A 22,605-nucleotide genomic window follows, 5' to 3' on the forward strand; every position below is an offset into this window, starting at 1 on the left:
AAATCCTAACTTATACATGCTTTGACATTGCAAACTACTAGTGGAGGAAACGATTTGTGATTTTTATTAAAATTCAATCATATGATTGATACTATGCAGAGTAGTTGTAGCTGTATCAGTCCCAGAACGTTAGAGAGCCAAGGTGGGTGAGGTAATATTTTTTATCTGTTGGTGAGAGAAACAACCTTCGAGCCACACAGAGCTCTTCTTCAGATCTGGGAGTACCTTTCCCAGACCTGAAGAAGAGCTCTGTGTGGCTCAAAAGCTTGTCTGTCTCATCAACAGACATTGTCCAGTAAAAGATATTACCTCACCCACCTTGTCACTCTAATGATTAAAACTAGTAACTGCATGTTAAGTGTTGAAGCTCAATAGTGACTTGCCAGACTTCTGATATTTAAGACCTGGGACATCTTAATCAAGTCCATTTTCTTCAGTAATGCCAGACTGTGAGAAGTTTTGTTTGCATAAACATGAAACACAAACAAAACTGAAGCCACTAGATTCTGCTCTTGATTAAAACTAGATCTTAGCTAGGGTGAAGAAATGTGAAAGGCTAGTACATTAACTTACTGCTTTCACCCAAGTTTTTTCTTTAAACAAAAGGAAATAATTACAATTAAAAACAGTGCTTTTGCTGTAAATAATAAACAAATTGTATTTATATTTGTTTCTAACAGCTTAAAAATGGAATGCACAGGAGAAAAAAGGAGGCTTATGTCTTTTTTGCTCGTTATGACGTATCAAGAAAACCTGAAAGTTATTTCCTTAAGACGTGGCATAGGCACTGCTTGTTTTATGTTTTTTAAACAAGATCTTGCTCTACTCTGCAAGGGTCTATGGCAGAGGTTCTGAAACTGTGATTGGTGGATCAGGAGTGGTCTATGGAGAGCTTGCAGGTCATCTGGCAATTCTTGCTTCCAGATGCTAAGTTTCATTAAAGATGACTCAGGATGCATTCAGTACTTTTCTAAACTGACTTTTCCATGTAAACAATTACTGCAGTTGCCACTGGGATGTTGTCACAAATGGGATTGTTATGGGGTTTAATTTAGTTGGGACTGGACTAAGACCATTAATTTACCCATAGGGACCACTGTTTGGCTACCCAACACTATATTATCTGGGCTGGATTTAAAGCAGTGAACAAAAAAGTGACAGAATTTATATCCTATTACCAAACCTGAGCTAGCGTTTTCAGTCATACAACTCATTTACATTTATTTTGTGCCTGTCCACTCAATGTGCACTGTATTGTATCAAATACATGACAAAGGATTAAAAATCTATAAGGGTATATCAAAATGCTTCATGGCATAAGTTAACCAATAAATAATAGTTGGAAAGAAACTTTCCCTGTGGGCAGGTTATGACATAATTGTCCATTACAAGGTTTCTTGCACCTCTCTCTGAAGCATCTGGTACACAGTGATAACAAAAGCTACTTTTCAAGCAATGATCAGAGAATGTGAATGGAGGAAGAAATAGAAAGTTTAGCTACAGTACAAGATGGATTCAGTTTTGAAGAATGCTGGCATTTTGAATTAACAGCATTGCTTACACTACTGTGGAAAACAGAACGATTCCAAAAGGATAAAACACACAGTACATTAGCGTTTCTTAAAGAAACACAGAAGATGAACCATAAAATTTCACTGTCCCCAAAAGTAAAAACTTCAGGAGATGTTTTAAATGCAAGAGACTTATTGCTCATCCTGGCAGACTCCTAATATATATTACAATATCTGTGCACGTACAGAAATTTTAATGAAATGAAAATGCTGAGATTCATAATGGCAAGAGGATAAACGAAATCAAATGTATATTAAAAATATGCTCCATGAACTCCTACAGAGAAATCACTCATTCTCCTAAAGAGAACTTAACTGAGGTTTTCTACAACACAAATTGCAATTTGCTGAATGAAAGAGAGTGAAACAATTTCAGACTTCCATTTTACCTCATTATAAAAGGGGTTTTCCTATAGGAGCTCACAATAAGTTTCCAATCTATTACCGCATTTTGAAACCTAAGAATGTGCACTGAATGCAGCTTCATTACAGTATACTTTGAGAGTGGTCATTTTCACAATCTACAGTTGCTGTTGAAACTGCCCAGAAAAGCCCAAAATCTCATACATTCTTTTTGGGAGTCTCTCCCTCAGCAAATCTCTTCATTCTGTTCACATTATTAATGCTATCCTTATTTTCATAATAATAATATCAAACACAGAGTGAGAACGAGGTTTCAAAATTTATTAGAACCCCTACAAGCATCTCTAAGTATTTAACAGTTTAAATATTATGTGCTAGATAAATAAAAATAATTTAAAATGCTGTCAAACAGTATTTTTCATTTCACGCACACATTCAGTTTCCCAAAGAGCTTAGGTGGGACAAAAGATCTTAGTCACAAAAATTAACATTATATGACAGCAGCTAAGAAATTAGTACGTGCAGCAGTATAGAACATGGCATCGCCGCTTCACCATTTCACTGCTGACTGTTTATTTTAAATAATAGATGTACAACCATTAGGATTTATTGTACTTCAGATCAGCTGGATAATGCAATCATTAGGCTGAAGTCAGATGAGGTAGCATCTGGTTGGGAGGATGTCATTTGTCAGTGGCTGTTCTTCTAAAAGCTGCTAATACTGTCAGTGAAAATTACAATCCACAAATCAAAAGAAAATAAGTGCTTGAACTGCAGCATATATGAAATCAGACAGCTCCCACTGGATTTTCTCCATGTCTTATTACCTCTGTGATTGATTCATGGTTCAAGTGACAGAGAAATTGCTGCGAAAGCAAAAACACTGCTTCCTTTTCCCTTTGAGAAATATAGTTTGAATCAGGGGACACATTTTTATATCATTAATTTAAATTTTCTTTCCACTTTGGTCATGAAACATAAAAATAACCCTTTTGTAAAGTGTAGAATATTTTGCTCTTTCACAGGCCAACAGAAATATAAACTATATTAAAAATGACAATTTTATTAGCTAGGCCTGTGACTGGAAGTGACAGTTTTACAAGATTAACATCTACTAAACTAATTTTTTTAAAATGCAAGGAGTCAGCAAATACATTAAAAATTTTATAGTTGCTGAAATGTACACTATCATCAGTAAATGCTTTATACATATTTTAAGTTGCAGCTTTTTCTGGAGGTTTAAAAATGAAGAAGTATGATATAATAAGCTCAAAAATTACTTGACTACCTAAAATAGATAGTACTAATATATTATTTACATAGCACAAAATAGATATGAAGAGTGCTTTACAATCCAGTTAAAGGAAAGCTCCCTGTGCCTTGAAACAGCCATGGTCTCACTGGTCCATGATATCCCTTCAACTGACAAAGACAGAGGTGGAGACCTAAGGTTGCACATATTAGACCCACTTCAAATTATTTACAACAGCTCTTCCTGAGGGAGTATAGGACTTGTAATGGAGTAATTTCCATGTCAAGGTGTAAATTAAGGTAGGTTAGTGGCATCAGTGGCTATCTAAGGCATATGACATTCTTTTTCTTTACCAGATTGGGCAAGCAGGGTGGGGCAGGAATAGAGGTCAACTGGGATCTTTTATTGTCATTACGTCAATGAGCAACACCATTTATTTTTTAAATTATACTGCTCCCAAAACACGCTTTGATTATACATACCTAAACAAATAGCAAGAGAAACAAAATATACTAGACCAAAAGACATCAGAACTCAAAGGATTTTATCAAAATGTATGCAGGAGGTCATCAGGAATTTTAGTTAAAATCTGTGGGATTTCTCATTTAGTTTTTGGTTCTATTTTGTCCTATTCCCATATTTCAATGGCAAATATTTTAGAAAGAGTCATTCATAAACATCAAATCAAAGATACAAAAGCAGACCACTGCTGCTGGAACAATTATTTTTTTTTTAATATAGAAAATATGCAAAATCCCACAAAACACATTGCATCAGCCTGACATTTTAGCTGAGCACACTGTACACATCATTTGTATCTTATTATTTTAATATGTCTTAATTAGTTGCATAATAATCAAGACACTAATGGCCCACCATTTTTTGCTGTGTGTTTAGTGCAACATTGTATTGCCAAGCCTGAGAGCTCATCTGTGACCTCAGTCCCCAGTTTCACAAGACTTGGGGGTACTGCGGGGCTGTTTCCATGAGGCCTTAATGAGGAAGGAGCAGAATGGACCCTGGAGTATCCCAGCAGCTGGGATTACTAGCAGAGCCCAGTCTACATACAAAGACAAAAAACAAGTGGGCAGGGGACAGCCTGAAGAATTTCAACAACTGGAGGATTTATGATTTGACAGTCCTTCGCTTGGACTGTGAGGGTTAGTTGAGGGGGCTGCTGCCCTAAACCCTACCCTGGGCTGAAATGACAAATTATTCAGGGTGAGTAAAAAATGGTGTTATCATCATTGTAAACCTATCAATATGTAAAAACTGTTGTTGGAAGCCAGCCCACAACATAGTCAAAAGCATGATACCAATGCAGTTTGTTTGTAATAAAAACTGTTGATTTGGGGATTTCAAAGCTCCTGGCGAGGTTAAAATGGTTTCAACAATGCACCAAAATATTCTTAATATGAGAAGACATGGGCATGTGTGGATCACTGGATATTAGGCTTTAGGAGGTCAGTTAAGAGTCAACAAAGTCCCCTCTCCCCACCCCTTTTTTGAACAGTGCTTTTATTTAGAGCACTTGGAAACACTGCTAGCTATCACAGTCTAAGTGGATGGTATTTATTTGGTGCACTTAGGTAGCTTATATCACCTTTCCATGTTATTACTGATATCTAGTAAGCAACTTTTCCTCCCCTTCCCCAAAAAAATTTAAAAGGTGTTCTATATATCATTCTTCATTATCCAGAAATACAAGTGTGATGGATTTGGATTTCGTTCTGTAACCATCTATGTGAGAGTGGAAGACCGGAAGAGTGGTGACCTTGTTGCTGCGTGGGAGAAGTACAGAATTCCACCTGGACAGGCACCAGGCCTGACACCTGAGTGGGTGCAGGATGGGGCCAGGGCGCTCCAAGCTAGGCTGGGGGAATAGGGTGCGGGGGGAGGGGGGTTTGAGGGCTCCAGCTGTGGGGTGTGGGCTCTGGGGTGGAGCTGGGGATGAGTAGTTTGGGGTGTAGGAGGGTGCTCCAGGCTGGGATTGAGGGCGGGAGGGGGATGAGGGTTGTTGTATCCTGTCTTCCACTCTCACATAAATGAGTGATGACCTCAAACTACATGGAGCAGGAGCCCTATTAGAGTTCTCAATCCACAAGGAGGAGGACTGGGACAACGGGAGGATTAGGGAGGAGACTGTTTTTCTTTTGAATTTTTAAAAGACATTAAAAATAGTAAATCATATATATACACATTTATATATAGATATATAAATAAATGAAAAGGAGTACTTGTGGCACCTTACAGTGCCACAAGTACTCCTTTTATTTTTATGGATACAGACTAACACAGCTGCTACTCTGAAACCTGTCATAAATAAATGACTATTTATATATAAAATAAATATACACACAGTATAAAAGTAATGGTGGGTCTCCAAAAAAGACAAAATGCAATTGGTGGGTTCCCTTGGTAAAAAGTTTGGGAACCACTTCCCAAGAATACATCTATACAAGCAAATGCAGACCAACAATTCGCCACCAATGTTTTTAATGGTTTGATGACAGAATGATCAAAATGCTAGCCCTATGTGTACAGTAGTGCTTCCAACATAAGTTCCTCAAAACAGTACTTAAGAGTTAACATGAAACGCTAAGACTGTCAAAAGGCTTGCTGAATTCAAAACCAAAGAAGTAAAATATGGATGATTATAAGACTGAGACTGATGGTTAGTACTTAGCTTGCATCACAATATACCAAGAAAAAATGTTTATGGCAAAAACTAAACTCTTCCTTCTGACAGCAGGAATAGAAAACGTTTTAATATCTAAAACAGATTAGCACCTTTCCATCTTCTAAAACAGCATATTATGGCATCTCCACCTAAGTATTTAATACTTAAAATTATTAATTTATTTTTTTAAATAATAAGGTTGACTCATTAAACTAAAAATATTCCTTATTGACCACTAGGGGTCATGCACTAGCTATGGCAGCTAGCCAAAGGAAGAAATATACACAAACCCAGGAAAACTTTCAAAAGTAGTACTCACTAATTCTGATTTTGTTATCCCTTATAAATTGCGTCCTTCACACAAAAATTTGATGGTCTCTCCCCATTTCCCAAAGGCTCAATTATAGCTTTAACTTTTTACATCTTTAAATACTAAGTTTTATCACTATTACTTTAAAATTATATTGTTACATCTGCTAATTTAGTATGAAATTACAGTAATTATCCTGTTTTTTCATATATTCACTGATTTACAAAATTCTGCAACCCAAAAATGTGTCTTCCAGCCTTTAATGCACATCAGTGAGGTTCAACTGTAACTAAGATTAAATAAAAAGAAAAGGAGTACTTGTGGCACCTTAGAGACTAACCAATTTATTTGAGTATAAGCTTTCGTGAGCTACAGCTCACTTCATGGGATGAGCTGTAGCTCACGAAAGCTTATACTCAAATAAATTGGTTAGTCTCTAAGGTGCCACAAGTACTCCTTTTCTTTTTGCGAATACAGACTAACACTGCTGCTACTCTAAAACCTAAGATTAAATAGCATTTTAAGGTTAGAATGAACAGCACTGGAGAAGTACACCCTACATCTGGAGATTTTCATATTAAATATTCTGTGGTTCAAATCTCCAAGCACAACAAGAAAATATTAGCAATCTAAAATTATTCTGTGAGGTCAGCGAAGTCATATGCAATGTGTTTTTAAAACAAGTGCTTCATCTTATACTAGCATGATAACAATGTAATTCTTTTGCTTCAAACGGATATAATATTTGCCAAAATCTCACTTCCAGTCTTGAAAATTTCTGAACACAGATACATTGGGTGCAGCATGGAGAATACACTTGTGTGTTTAATTCATATATAAACTAATCCCCTCCCTAATGCTGCTAATGGAAAACTAACATATTTATAGGCATTTATAGTATACTATGTGCAAAATATTTTTACCTTTATTTTCCACACAGTCCATTTTACATACCAATGAAAGCTATTTAAGCCTTTTAGAAAGGCATTTCATGTGTAGATAGGAATACATATTCATTTAATCATTGAGAGGAGTATTGATTTTATATATTATAAACATATAGAAACATTCTGATAAATGTAACTGTGCATATGGACATAATCTATCAATTGTCCCACTTCAGTTTCATTTACTGAAATCCATACTGCATTTTCTCTCCTCTGAAACTATCATTTAATTACTACCTCAGTAGGCAAACAAAAGAATTTCAAACTCAGTCCTTTACAATAGTAAAGTGTAGGGCAGTTTAGAGGCTACGCTGCCCTGTAACCCATGGAACTGGTCCCTCCAGACGAGGTGCTGTTGCACATTTGCATTACCTGTTCTGCAGATAATTAAAATACTTCAATCCCTAAAGCCGACAGTATGGTACTTTTCAACATTTGAAAAAGAAAGGAAGAGCAATGAAGCAGTTTTCATTTAAATAACCGTGCTGATTACCGAACCTTTAAAATTGTCTGAAGAACATGACAGACAAACAACTCACAAAAAAAGATCATATGACGCAAGTTATGGGCAAGAAGCAGCTCCTGAGGCTAAAATCCAATCTAGGTACCTTAAAAACAAAGTAAATAGGTTTTAAGGTTTCTCTACATAGGGGTAAAAAAAACTACTACTGACTCTTGTGACCCCAAAAAAAAAAAAAAAAGAATTCACAACAGCAGTTTAACAGCAACACAAACAAGTGTCACAGATAAATACATGTCATTTCCCACTTCCTGTGGACTCACAAAGCTAGGTTTACTATTTCAGAATTTAAGAAATACAGATTTTATTTTATTTTTTGTTTAAAAGCTATTTTTAAAAAAATGATACAAACCGGCTTTTCCTGCACCTGCCTTTTCTGAGAGTCCAAAGTAGCTGACTTGAAGCTCAGAGACTTGTAGTATCTCCGAACTTTCACAGAGTCTCTCCGGGGATCATATGAAAAAGAGGAAGACTTCTTTGTAATTTTCCGTCTTGGTCTGTCTGCCATTTTAAATCCACAATAAACAGGCTACCTCCAAAGCAGGCAATGTCCCAAAAAACTGAAATTCAGCAGAGATGCTACCTTCCAAGGAACACCAAGTATGCAATGGACTCTCTTCAATCATACAGGAAGAGATACAACCTAGAAAAACAAAGCCCACCTAAAGGCAATTTTAATTTTGCCAATAGGATACACACCTGGAAAAGAGTAGGTGCTTTTTTAAGGAGCACTGACATTGGAGAGCAGGTCCAAAATCCTTACTGTACAAACTGAAACAGGCTGCAGCTGTGATGTTGATTTAAAAAATGCAGTAATTATCCTGCTAACCATGCTACAGGTGAACAAAAGGAAATGCACTACAAGCCAACAGGGTGTGGAAGTACTTCTAGCACCAACAGGGTGTGGGGATGAACCAGAAGAGTTTGGGTTCAAAACATCCTCTTAACTCCTTCCTCGCTAAAAGCCACTGAGATTATGCATCTGAATAACCAAGCTGGTCTAACTAAAGTAGCAATTTTATTTTACCCAGAAGGAGGACTTTTTTTGGTCCTAAACTGAGTTTTGAAAAGGTACCTGCTAGCCTCCCTTTTGGGGGGGTGCGGGGGGAAATGGGGCCATCCCGAGTAAACAACCAATTTAAGGTCATTTAACTTTGCCTTTTTCTTTCATTTCCCCCCACACAGTTATTTCCATATATTTTCCACAAGTGGACACAGCCAGCAGTAGCCTGAAAGCAACAAGCTGCTATTGTATGAAACTGGCAGCCTGGAGATGGTAAGAGAATTTCATCCCTGAACCCAAACCCATCACCAATGCATCTGGCAGACTGGTAGCCGAAGAAGATGCAGCAAAGTTTTGGGGAGCAGAAAGCTGTGCGTGGGTGTCCATACAGCAGCACACTGGGAGAAGAGTACTGGGAAAAAATTAAAATACGGTAGCATAACCATAAAAATTGAAGTCAAAGGATTTGATAATAAAATAACTAGGGCGAGGATTTGCTCCTTTAAACCCGCCAGCCATTTATATTTTCCTTTTTAAGCCAATCTGGAAATAAAGCCAAAACCACTGTGGACTACAACTTGTGCTGATGAGGATGTGGGTTTTGTGATCCACTGTACTGTGGTATGGATGTTTTGACTGCATAACTGTACTAGGACCATTATGATTAAAATGGTAAAAAGAAAAGGAGGACTTGTGGCACCTTAGAGACTAACCAATTTATTTGAGCATAATGCGTCCGATGAAATGAGCTGTAGCTCACGAAAGCTTATGCTCAAATAAACTGGTTAGTCTCTAAGGTGCCACAAGTACTCCTTTTCTTTTTGCGGATACAGACTAACACGGCTGGTACTCTGAAACCTGCGATTATAATGGCGTAATCCTCAAACTTACTGCTATGCTGATTTAGACTGCACCAATCCTAGCTTTTGCCCAAAACTGCATGTACACGTATTACATGATTTATGTTGCCAGGCAGGCGAACCACAGGCTTGGTACACCTTCCATCAGACCATAGTAAGTTAAACCTGCTTTTGTTAATTAACTGTTTTTACAGTTGTTTATGCCCTAATGTGTCTTATTTGGGGGTAGTTTGCTGACGCGCAAAGAATAGTGCTCTTCTCTCCTCATAGCTGTCTGTTACAAGACTGTTTTATTAACCTTCATTTTCACCACTTATCAAAACAGAGAAAACTGCAGCAATGATTGTATCAGACGTTGAGCAGATCTTTCAAAGAGGTTGGGCAATTCTTACTGGACATCTGTCCCGATTTAGAAGGAATGTTTGTGTGATTGCTGCTCTTGCTAGTTAGAGATACCACCTAGGAATGCTGGGAAATGCTACATTATGCAGGATCACCTTTCTTAAGAGGGAGTTTTTAAAGTGGCCTTCTCTATAAAACATCAAAACAGTACAAAGGAAAGGTCCAAAAATAAAGTGCTGAAAACAGGATAGCCATAGCGTTTAATCTTGGCTCCAATAAAGTTTAAAATGGGTCTACTGCCGATCTCAGTGTATATTATAATAAATCTATCTTGATGACCCTTATTCATTGAAAGTGAACATGCTCTTTTATAGTGGTCATTTACTATCCTTTCAGATATCTTGCACTTATGGAATGTCACTGATAAAAGTTCACTTCTGCATTAGCATCACTCCCATAGAATATCAGGGTTGAAAGGGTCCTCAGGAAATCATCTAGTCCAACCCCCTGCTCAAAGCAGGGCCAATCCCCAATTTTTGCCCCAGATCCCTAAGGCCCCCTCAAGGATTGAACTCACAACCCTGGGTTTAGAAGGCCAATGCTCAAACCACTGAGCTATGTGCTTGCTGTTACTGTTGTACTCCACAGATATACCTTGTAGAGCAGGGGTGGACAAACTTTTTGGCCCAAGGGCCATATCTGGAAATAGAAATTGTATGGCAGGCCACGAATGCTCACAAAATTGGGGTTGGGGTGCAGGAGGGGGTGAGGGTGCGGGCTCCAGAGATGGGCCAGAAATTAGGAGTTTAGGGTGCGGGAGGGGGCTCCGGGCTGGAGGAATAGGGTGCGGCGGGGGGGGGGGAGCTGGGAATGAGTAGTTTTGGGTGTAGGAGGGTGCTCCAGGCTGAGATTGAGGGCAAGAGGGGAATCAGGGCTGGGGCAGGGGGTTAGGGTGCAGGGAGAGTCTCGGGGTGCAAGCTCCAGTAAGCAGCAGCCATGACCCAACACCAACTCCTACGCAGAGCTGTGGCCAGGCAGCTCTGTGCACTGCCTCGCCTGCAGGCACCGCCCCTTGGCCAATGGGAGCTGCGTGGTGGCACTCGGAGTGGGGGCAGCATGCAGAGCGGAGCCCCCTCGCTGCCTCCACACATAGAAGCCGGAGCAGGGCCATGCTTCTGCTTCCAGGAGCTGCATGGAGTGGCCCATGACCCTGCTTCCTGGCTGGAGCACCGGAGCAGGGCAAGCGCCAGACCCCGTTACCCAGCAGGAACTCGAGGACCAGCTTAAAATGGCTGGCGGGCCAGATCCAGCCCATGGGCCATAGTTTGCCCACCCCTGCTGTAGAGAAAGTGAGATTTATACACAAAAGGCCTAGCCCACAGAGGTTTTCCTAAACTAACGGGTAAGTCTTACCCTATAAATTATTCACAGTTGTCTTGTATGTGAAGTGACGACATGAATATATGGAGAGCAAGTCCCTGGATATTGTGTACAGAATCGGTGACAATGCAGGCATGTCATAAGGTATTTTTGGGGTTTTGTTTTAATTTCAGAATTAGTTTCACCAGTGTTAGAAGCATGGAAAGTCCTCCAGAAATGAACTAGACATTTCATGAAGAGACTCCAGCTACCTTTCACTAGATTCTCTCTCAGAAGACATGCGGTTCTAGCAAAAGAGGAAGGCCCTTTTACTCCATGCCATGCAAGGCCTGCAGTTATAGTAGGGTGACCTGATGTCCTGATTTTATAGGGACAGTCATGATATTCGGGGCTTTGTCTTAAATAGGCCATTATCCCCCACCCCCGTCCCATCCAGTTTGTTTCCCCACATTTGCTGTCTGGTCAACCTAAGTTGTGGTCACCCGTTCTGCCTAAAAGAATGAGGTGGGGACTCCACTCATATTGCACCCAAAGCACACCTTTTTATCAGGAGGGTTTCCATTGAAGCACCCAATGCAAATCCTTCTCTGTCTGGTAGTTGGTTTTCTACAGTGGTTCCAATTCCTGCTGATTCAAGGAGCAAGAAACCAAGCCTGGAAACTGAACCCTGATCTCCCACCTTCGTGGCAGTGCAGAATAATATCATCCAGACAACCAGATGGCCTTAAATGTCTAAGTTTATTTCAGAAGCAGAATTTAACCTTAAAACTATCACCAGTAATTTACAAGAAGTGAAAATTGAAGGTGGCCTCAAAACCTGGGCTTTTCTAGGAAAGGGCATTATATTTACTTCAGATCAACAGAGGTCTCTTTTCACATATACAGCCAAAGTATGGTGACCACATTTTACTTAAATCATTTTCATAGGTAAGTACATCTTCAAGCCACTCTTACCTATTTGCAAACACTACCCGGCAGAAAAAACAGCGTCTTTTAAAACTGTATTCATATTACCTTAAGAAGGTCAATTAATCTGTCAGTGCACCTCTGGATGGCAAACAGACCTTTCTGAAACATCAGCAACTTGGATCAAATGATCATTCCATATCACAGTATGTTTCAACAAGGTAATGTTTCATCATCATTCTGGGCCAGATTTGTCTACCCTTTCTGGGGTTGAGTAGCATTTTAACTCTATGAATAGTTGTGGTTATTGTTTCATACATGTATGTACATAAATAAAAACAGCATAAAACACAACAGACATGCCAAGATAACAGGAAAGCAGCTCTGGGTATTGCAACTATATGCCAGAAAGCAAACAGAAAAAATCATCAGTAGATATCTTTACTTCAAGTGATCAGAAAAACCAAGTGGTGAAGAGATCAGCAACTTACAAAACAGCATTAAAAAGGGAATACACACATACAAGAAAGATTCTCATCTCAAGGAAGGTTTTTTGTTATTGTTTTTTTTAAGCTAACTAACATTTCTCAGCAGTAGAGACTTCTGCACAATTCCAGATGTTTGTTCATTCAGATAGGAAACTCAAATGTTTCCTCAATGTTATACGCTTTGCACAGCAGCCACAAATATTGTTAAGTACAAACTTTGTTATTTTAATCACAAACATGTGCAAAGATGGAGGTCACAATACATGACAGCAACAGAGGTAACAATTGGAAATTCAGTTAAATGCTATTGGAAGGGATTTGAGGAATGAGTGAAAAGAGGCATTGCATAAGTTTATAATAGTTTTACAATGTTACAATTCTAAGTTTTCAAGCTCACTAATGACTTGGTCCAGTTCCACAAATTACTGAATTTGGTCTAGATGCTGCTAAGCTTATATTTTGGTCATACACTGTTAGCGGCTGAAGAAGTGATCTTTAGGCCACGGTGATAATCTTGTCCAAGTTTAACTAAATTGTGTCTTTTTTTGTGAGAAATGTAGGGCCCAACCCTGAAATTGTGTTGATCCCAGGTAGTGATCAACGGCTCGATGTCTAGTTGGCAGTTGATATCAAGCAGAGTGCCCCAGGGGTTGGTCCTGGGGCCAGTTTTGTTCAACATCTTCGTTAATGATCTGGATAATGGGATGGATTGCATCCTCAGCAAGAGAGGTAGATATGCTGGAGGGTAGGGATAGGGTCCAGAATGACCTAGACAAATTGGAAGATTTGGGTAAAAGAAATCTGATGAGGTTCAACAAGGACAAGTGCAGAGTCCTGCACTTATGACGGAAGACTTCCATGCACTGCTACAAGTTGGGGACCAACTGGCTAAGCAGCAGTTAAGGACTGCTGAAAAGGACCTGGGGATTACAATGGACAAGAAGCTAGATATGAGTCAACAGTGTGCCATTGTTGCCAAAAAGGTTAATGGCATATTGGGCTGCCATTAGTAGGAGCATTGCCAGCATTTTGAGGGAAGTGATTATTGGTGAGGCCACATCTGGAGTACTGCATCTAGTTTTGCCCCCCCCCCCCCCCACTACAGAAAGGATGTGGACAAATTGGAGACAGTCCAGTGGAGGGCAACAAAAATTATGAGGGGACTGGGACACATGACTTATGAGGAGAGGCTGAGGGAACTGGGCTTATTTAGTCTGCAGAAAAGAAGAGTGAGGGGGGATTTTACAGCAGCCTTCAACTACCTGAAGGAGGGTTTCAAAGAGGATGGAGCTAGGCTGTTCTCAGTGGTGGCAGTTGACAGAACAAGGAGCAATGGTCTCAAGTTGCAGTGAGGGAGGTCTAGGTTGGATATTAGGAAAAACTGTTTCACTAGCAGGGTGGTGAAGCACTGGAATGGGTTACCTAGGGAGGTGGCGGCATCTCCATCCTTAGAGGTTTTTAAGGCCTAGCTTGACAAAGCCCTCGCTGGGATGATTTGGTTGGGGTTGGTCCTTCTTTGAGCAGGGGGTTGGACTAGTTGACCTCCTGAGGTCTCTTCCAACCCTAACCTTCTATGATTCTAAGTCCTTACTCAGCTAGAACTCTGATTTACACTCAGTTGAAATTTTCCTGTAGAAAAGACTGCAAAATCAGACCCATAATTTGGGAGAACGCAACATAATTATCTAGCTAGAATCTTATAATGCCTCCATCAATGTAGAATCTGAGCACCTCACAAACTAATGAATTTAATGCCCCCAACATCCTGTGTGATTTCAAATATTATTATCCTCATTTCACAGAAAAGGAACAGACACAGAGAGACACGGCCCCAATCTTGCAACGTGTAATGCACTGCACTGCGCCAGTCATCCCAGAGAGAGCTCACTACAGGATCAGGGTTTACGTAACATCTAAAAATGACTCAGGAAGTCTGTGGTGGAGTTAGCAACTGAACCCAGATCTCCTGAGTCCCAGTCCAGTGCCTTCATCCACGAGACCATTACACATGTGCACAATTCTCTGACTTATTTTTAAGGTGGTTTAAGGTAGTCTATTGCATGACAACTTTGGCTGCAAACAAATATAATCCATGTTTTCCAAAACATGGACCTTGTACATCTAGATGATATACCCTCCATTATAGTCCAACAGCAGCTTCAATAGCCCATATTCTACGGCAGCCCAAAAGTTTCATCACAAACCAAAATACCCTCGCTTCAGTATACTAAAAAACAACAAGAGTTCTTATTTTGACCTAACATCACATGGAGGCAACTGTTTAAGCCTTACATTTTCTCCTGTTAGGCAAGACATGGCCAGAAATTAATTAAAAGGATAAAGAGCCTTTATACGGCTTTAAAATGGGATTTGTGTAAAATGCAATTTGTTAGCTCACTGGAAATTTCAGCAATAATTTGATCACTTAACACAGCTCTGGTTTTGAATGTTTCATGGACTCCATTTCAACAACGATCTACCTAATGAATCTCTCATTTTCACCAACTACTTTTCACACACAATACACAACAAATTTCTCTGGCTTCCTAATCACTAATCAAAAAATAGTGCCCTATCTGGTGTCCATAATCACCAATAAAAAGATCATGTTCTGATCTGTTTCGCAACAGCTGAACCACAGATAATACAAAAAATCTGCTAAGAAATATGCAGCTACAATGACATGCAAGTATGGAAATTAGTCTAGATAGTGCCACTTGGCTGCATTATATTGACTCACTTTGCATCTCTGCACATCATCGTGCATAAATAAAAGATGAAGATTTAGGCAGAAGGAAAGAGCTGATGGTATATTAGGAAATGGTAGGCCAGGCAAAGAAAGCATGTTCTTAGATTGTGGAATAATTTCAGCAAAGTTACTGTCACAATGTTTTCTTCTATGAGCATAACCCAAAGACAGGAAAACAGCAGTGAATTGAGAAGTAGTACACTATACTTCGGGAGAAAGCAGTACAAGAACCATGAAAGGCTGATGCTTTAATTCAGCATAAATCTTAAACAACCCAAAGCTACTTAAAATCCAATCTACCATCGGGTAAGCAGACCATCTGAACAACGGCCATACACCTCATACCCCACAGCCTCCAGAGATAGAGTCACTATTTCTTATAGTCACACTATCCACCATAATGAAATTGTGAGCCTAATTACTGCATTTACCCTTCCCTTGAAGTCAAACCCTGTCATGCAAATGATATGTTGGAGTTACACCAGACAGAAACCCCAAGTCTCTGAGCAATTCATTTGGTAGCAGCACTAAAATTATTGTGTGCCTCGAATTACAAATTATTTTTAATTTTTTCAACACAAAAAATGCGCCTCTGTCCTAAATCCATGCCAAGTAGTAATCATTTCACTTAGAACTTACCTAACAGACTGTTTTTTATGTTTATATACATATATACATGCTTTTTGAAACAGAAGAGTAAAAGTATTTTTTGTATTTTGTTTTTCTTATAGTGATTTAGTTTTCATAAATGGTGCCAGTCTGAGATCCTGAATAAGTCCTTTTCACTCACACAAGTAAAGTTGGACAATAGCACCACCTTCCATGTGCCTCAATCTGACTTGAAAAGACCATAATCAAAAGATGGAAGGAAGGGTAGACGTTTTTTCCATATGCACGCATATCCATTAGGAACTCAAGTGAGATCACAGAGAATTTTGCACAATATTATCTAATGGCTCTTTGGAAACCTATTAACCTGAACAGAATTTGTTATGATAATTTAGAGGTAAAAAAAACTCTACATTCGAATAGCGACCCCCTACAGCAATCAGTCCCTAAACCTGTACAATTTGAATAAATTATTAATTATACAGATGATAGCACTGTAATTTTACACAAAGGAAATAAATTTAGAAACTGTTTTGTGGACTCAATCTATCTGGAGAGTTCCCACTTTGTGCTGTTAATAATGCAAATACAGCCAATCAAGTTGTGTTGATTTTGTACAATCACATACCAAGGCTAAAGTTCTGCACAGTTCTCCTTATTAGGGCTGCCTAGACAGAAAAGCTGCTTAACTCAGTTGGTGACTGATAGTGTGGAAGTCTGAGTGCCCTACCTTCCAGACTGGAGTCTCTAAGGACTCAAACTATTTTGAAAGTTATTTAAAACAAAGGGGGAAAGAAAAAAAAAACTTTTGAGATACTGAAAAGTTAACTGCAGTCAAGATTAATTCCTCACAGACATCACCAGCAATGCACTTTATATTGAAAAACATTAACTGTATTTCAAACAGTTTCCTAGTACACAGAAAAATATCATTTGAATTGATCACATTTCATAATACCAAATATGCCTCTCTTTTGGGTTTGGATTGGATACCTCCAGTCATAAGTAGATTCCTGTTGTTTCTTCCAGTCAAACAATTTTTCTGAACGCTAACCAAAAACTGTTCCGATTGAAAAATGCTTACATATGGATATATAAAAAAAATACATTTTTCAATAGCAATGTTTCCATTATACAATGTTTTTCCACTAACGAAACTGAATGTCTTGGCAACTTTCAAATGAGTGTCTTATTACACAGAAAGAAGCAGGTTTTTGTGCATCTATTAATGTTTTATTATCTAATGAAATACCGTATTAAATTTTAATCTCATGTAGGGATATTTATACGATGACTAGTTTTACTAAGTAGTATTTAGGATTCATCCAGTCAGATTACTTGAACAGGTAAATATCCTAATGCCTCTTTCTCAGGGGGCTGTACCCTCATAACTGTTCAAAACTGAAGTTGTTTTAAGAAAAAAGAAAAAAAAACAACTAAAAACCATCCAAAGCATGATCACCTAATCTGCTTGCATCAAGGAGCAGAAGTCACATACTAGTTTTCTATTATACATCAATAAAAGATTTAAAAATATAAATCAACTTTTCATAAATGACATTAGGAATAGGCTAACAAGAGTTTATATCTTATCAGCATTTTGTGATAAGCTAAAGTAACTGCAAATGAATTCAATAGTTTAGAGTTGTAAAAAAAAAAAAAAAAAAAAAAAAAAAAAAAAAGTACCCTCTTGAGAAATATAGCTCCATAAAAAGTCTCCAACATTGCTAACTTTCTCATCATCATGGTAATGCAGTTTAATGTGAATGTCAAATTGATTTGCTGTCTAAATTAGACTGAATCCTGCAGTTTCTATTTTTATGTTAAAAACACTAACATAGAAGTTGTTGTTTCAAAGAGAAAATAAGCTAAGCACACAATTAACATTCTAAAGTATATTTCCCCCCCCATATATTCAGGGTCGTTTTTAACATTTCAAATCACTCCAGAGAGAGTCCACTACCACCAATCTTTTCCATTTTATTAAGGTACAAAAGAAACCAGGGGATAAGAGGGATAGTGAAAAAGATAAAATAAGACTGTCCTAACAAGCCACATTTTAATGGGTAAGGAACCGTCACAAGGACATGTCTTTTTTTATTCCACTTTTAGCAGCTGTTGTCTATAAGGATCTTTATGTGCATTTATAGCATACAACAATTTTTCCATGTAGACACTGGAACTGAAGCAAATATTCTCCCCATTACTCCTGGAGTTTATGTTATTTTACTAAAGTAGCTGCCCCCCGCATAACATTTAATGTATTTACAGTTAAGGTTCCCAAAGACTGTACAGTCCTTAATTGTTTTATATTCTGTACTAGAATTGTTAAATACTCTGTAGCAGAGTTTTGCAAGATAATAGACTTTACAAAAACCTGTATGTTTTATATGTATGGCTGCTTAGTTAAAATTAGACCCTTAATAAACTGAAGATATGCAATTTTAGAGTAATAGTTAGATACTACAGGAGCAGGGGACAATTAAGAAAAATGCAGCACTGCCATTTTAAAGATTACTCCTATGTGTAGCATTAACGCCACTGAGGATGACTGACCAACTCCGCTGTCCTTTGTGCATTTGAATATCTCCTCCTTGAAAATGAACATACAGATGTTATGATCTCAATTCTGCAAGGTGCTCAGTATTCTGGCCCCAGTTCAACAAAATACTTCAGCACTTAGCTTTAAGCACATGAGTAATCTCAGGCTTCAGTGGTAATTTAAGTGCATGCTTAACTTTAACCATGGGTTGTTTAAACAGTCTTAAGCACATGGCCTTTAAAGTTAAATATGTACTTACGTGCTTGCCTGGCTAGAGGGCCAATAATGCTCAGCTCCTTGCAATACTGAGCTCTGTATCAGGTTTGACAAACATAAAACAATTAAAATATTTGCTATATGTGAAAGAAGTTAACAACCCAAAACTGAAACAGAATTAGAAAAGTCATTGGTGTTCAAAGGGGGTGTAAAAAAATATCAGAAGATACGTAATCAAAACCTAGTGACTAATGACTGCAGTTCTTGAAAACAATCAAAAGGGAAGGTCAAGCTGGAATGATTAATTCAAGGATAAACTAGTACAGTACAACCTACATACAACATACGTTTATGTTTCACCCTTCACATCAACATCTCAAGGCTCTTTAAAAAATAAAATTTAAGTGATATATGCAGTGAGTAGAAACTGAGGATAGAAATGACAGCTTTATAAAATCAGAGGAAACAAACTAGGCAAACCTACAGAAATGGTGTAAGTCAATTGTCTAAAAGGGATCTTATCCACTTAAGCAGAAAGAGAATACTGTTGTAATAATGGCACTGCTTATTTCAATGGCAGCAAGAGATTTTTCTCCATTAGTCATGCACATAAAAACACCTACATACGGTTTCAGTATGAAGAGTCCCACACTGGAAGCCTGCAAGCCAAGGTTAGAGCCAAAAAATGAAAATCACTAAGTAACCAGATATTAGGTTCCTCCCTTAGGAAGGAGAGGAGTAAAGAGTACATGACTCAAGTAAGTTTAACAGAAAAACCAGTGTTGATGGTAATAGTCGTCCTACCTGAGGCCTTTAAGCAAAGCGGTAGTAGGAAGTGCTTTAGGATGAAATGGTAATGTTACATGGTCTCCACTTGTCATGATCTCTTAGCTGGGCACTATTTTTATAGAGGAGATTTCTAAAAACTAGACACTGTATGTTGTTACTTTATAGAACTTGAGTAACCTCAGCATTTCAGACAGTGAGGAGTCCATACCCCATGATTCCCTGATTTTTAAACTCTTAGTACAGCTGTTAAAATAACCCAGTCAATTAAACTCAGTCTCAAGCAAAATATTAAGGACAGTATCCATTTCTACATTTGAGTAATTTTCAAGAAGGTTTTCAGATTGCCTGTTGCTACTCACAAAGGCAATTCTGTGTCATGCGGTGAAAGGAGCAGGGCCCTGAGAATCATACCTCTAGACTGAAGGCTCAATCACAGTCCTCAGTTGCTCCAGTGCAGTGGAATTACATTTTCAGTAAGAATTGCTAGGAGCACAGCTTGGCAGTGAAATGCCAATATTTAGCACATTACATAAAACTTCCCCAGCTTATTAATGTCAGTGTTGCCTATTTTATCCAATCTGACTATATTACTTAAGACAGTATTAAAGTGAAACATAGCCTAGCTGACTGCAAACAAAACAAATATGCGTTACATGCCTGAGATTCTCAAAAATAGGTCCCAAAAGTCTGAACGTGCATAAGCAGACTAATATTTTCACAAGTGCTGAGTACCCAGCAGCTCCCAATAAAATCAATGACTTCTGAAAATGAAATCAGGGGTGCTCAGTACCCAAAATTAGGCTACTTACTTAGGTGCCTAAACATGGAGTTAAGATACTAAATTTAAGACACATTCTGGAAAATCTTGTATATGATTTTTAGGGATTTCCTCTCTCTTCTCATCCTCACTTTCATATTCCAACTTTATTTAAATTGCATAATGAAAGCATCTTAATTTAAATCAAATATTTTATATTACATTTCCAGCTCAATTTCACTTATGTACTTAGCATGTTTGTGAAAGCGCCAATATTAGAAAACTCAGGAAAATTACTTTCACGTTGTTTGACTCTCACCTTTTTCCATCCCTTCTCTTCTTTCTCCTACCTCATCTTCAGTGTTCACGCTAGAAATATGAAACATGGTGTGTTCACGGGCAATGAACCCTGAGCGTGTTTAATAACAGTCTGTACTCACTCTATCTTTGTCGTCAGCTACGTCACAAAGAGTGTCATCAAGGTCTAGGATTCCTCCATCCCCATGCTCCAGACGATGTACTTGTATCCAATAGTTTGGATCCTGTATGCAAAGAAAAAAGATCCATCAGATATTTCAAGTATATATTGGTAAAAAGATATTTCCCTAACAGTCAATTTGCCCAGTCCTATACCTACTGAAGTTAATGGTAAAGTTTCCATTCAGATTCAAGTCCTGTACATAAAACCTTTCACCCTCTAACACAAGTGAATTATGTAAAGTGAAAGATTCTTCTTTCTGATAGCATCAGTATTTCTATGGTCCCAATTACTGTAGTATCTGAGCACCTTACACCACCAGTGAGGGATGGGGCATGATAGTACTTCCCTGTCTTAGGGTGGTTTTTCTAGGTGACAGAAAATTTTCAAAAATGTCTCCTCAGACTGAAATAGTCAAAGCACTTTGGTCAACAGGTCCCTATAAACAGAAACTCTCTCTATACACCAGTACAAGGTTCATCAAAAAACATTTCAGAAACATCACATCAATCTCCAACAATGCTCTTTCACATATTATTGCTATACAAGACACGTATGTCTCAGATATGGTATACATTCTGTATTTGGAAGGAAGGATACCATAATTTACCAACAAATGGGGATATAGGATTCCACAACTTCCCCCACCCTTGTACCATACAAGCACAATCAGTAGAATGGTACTGCATCAATAGAGGTACATGCCCATTTCCCTACTGATATCTACTGTATTGAGCCTGGGTTACTACATTTGTTATTTCCAAACAAGATCATTTTTATAGTGAAAAGTCCTATTATGGCCACAGACGGCTGGACATGACATAATATGTAACTCTTCTTTGCATCTTAGCCAGCCCACTCATGCCACAATGACAACACTCTGAGCTGTTGTTCAATGTCTAACATTAGGACAAATTCAATAAATTTCATATGGTGGCCAGACTTTTCAAAACTGAGTAATGAGTTTGGGTGCCACAATTTTGGGGGGCCCAATCTATTGCACCTTAAAGAGGCCTGATTTTCAGAAAGTACTGACCACCCATCTTTTAAACATGAAACACTTAAAAGGGGTCTGAAGATGGGCCACCGAAAGCTTGAAAATCATGGCCTGCATGCCTTATAATAGGAATGGACTAAATATTTTATGAACACATCTCGAAATTCCTCTGGTATCACCCACCACTTAAATGAAGGAAACAAAGCATATGTTTTCACCAAAACCTCTCAAAAAGTTTTAATAGCTCTGGGTTTCCCAGTCATAACGTCTGCTCTGCATCTGGCTTAATCAGATTGTAAGGTCTTCGAGGTTGGGGCTGTCTCTTGGGTGTATCTTGGCCACGCCAAGGGCACTGTTGGTGCTGAACGAAGGAACAAACAACGATAACATTACTAGGCAGTGGGTCACAAATCTGTTGCGCATGGATCTGACATCAAGAGCATGTATTACACAGTTTCTGACTGACTGAGATCAGGGATACTGTGGAATTTTTTAAACAGAGGCTGTTTTTCAAGTTAATTGCTGGAGCATCTGGCGTTTCAAAAGGACTTATCCTCAGTCACATTATCTCAATTTCCCATTTGCATTTCTGAATAATTAAAATTACGAGTTACCATTAACTCTCACTTTAACTTTTAATATCTTGTAGGCAACGTAAACTACTGGAGTTCAAGTTATCACTTTTTCAAACTCAAAGCTACACCGCTACCAATGGGGAGAAAGGTACAAAACAAAAATCAGTGATGTGTGGGAGGTAGAGCTCTTGGAAGAAGGGCTTTCTTCTCATTTTTGTATGTGAAGGACTGGAGTTGGGGAGACAGGAATGCCATCCCCACCGGTATATCC

The 22,605-nt window shown here is 38.5% G+C and overlaps 1 protein-coding gene across 13 annotated transcripts in view; it reads right to left on the minus strand.

Annotated features, from left to right (window-relative positions):
* The window catches only part of PARD3 (par-3 family cell polarity regulator), a 646,254-nt gene that overhangs the window by 551,386 nt on the left and 72,263 nt on the right, over window positions 1-22,605 (minus strand). For all 13 annotated transcript variants that reach the window (XM_074946210.1, XM_074946208.1, XM_074946207.1 and 10 more), the window contains exon 2: window positions 20,725-20,826. In XM_074946210.1, the coding sequence (XP_074802311.1) occupies window positions 20,725-20,826 (102 nt within the window). The remainder of the gene's footprint in view (window positions 1-20,724; window positions 20,827-22,605) is intronic.

This window comes from Natator depressus, chromosome 2, assembly GCF_965152275.1.
Source record: "Natator depressus isolate rNatDep1 chromosome 2, rNatDep2.hap1, whole genome shotgun sequence".
In the NCBI taxonomy this organism is placed as follows: domain Eukaryota; kingdom Metazoa; phylum Chordata; order Testudines; family Cheloniidae; genus Natator; species Natator depressus.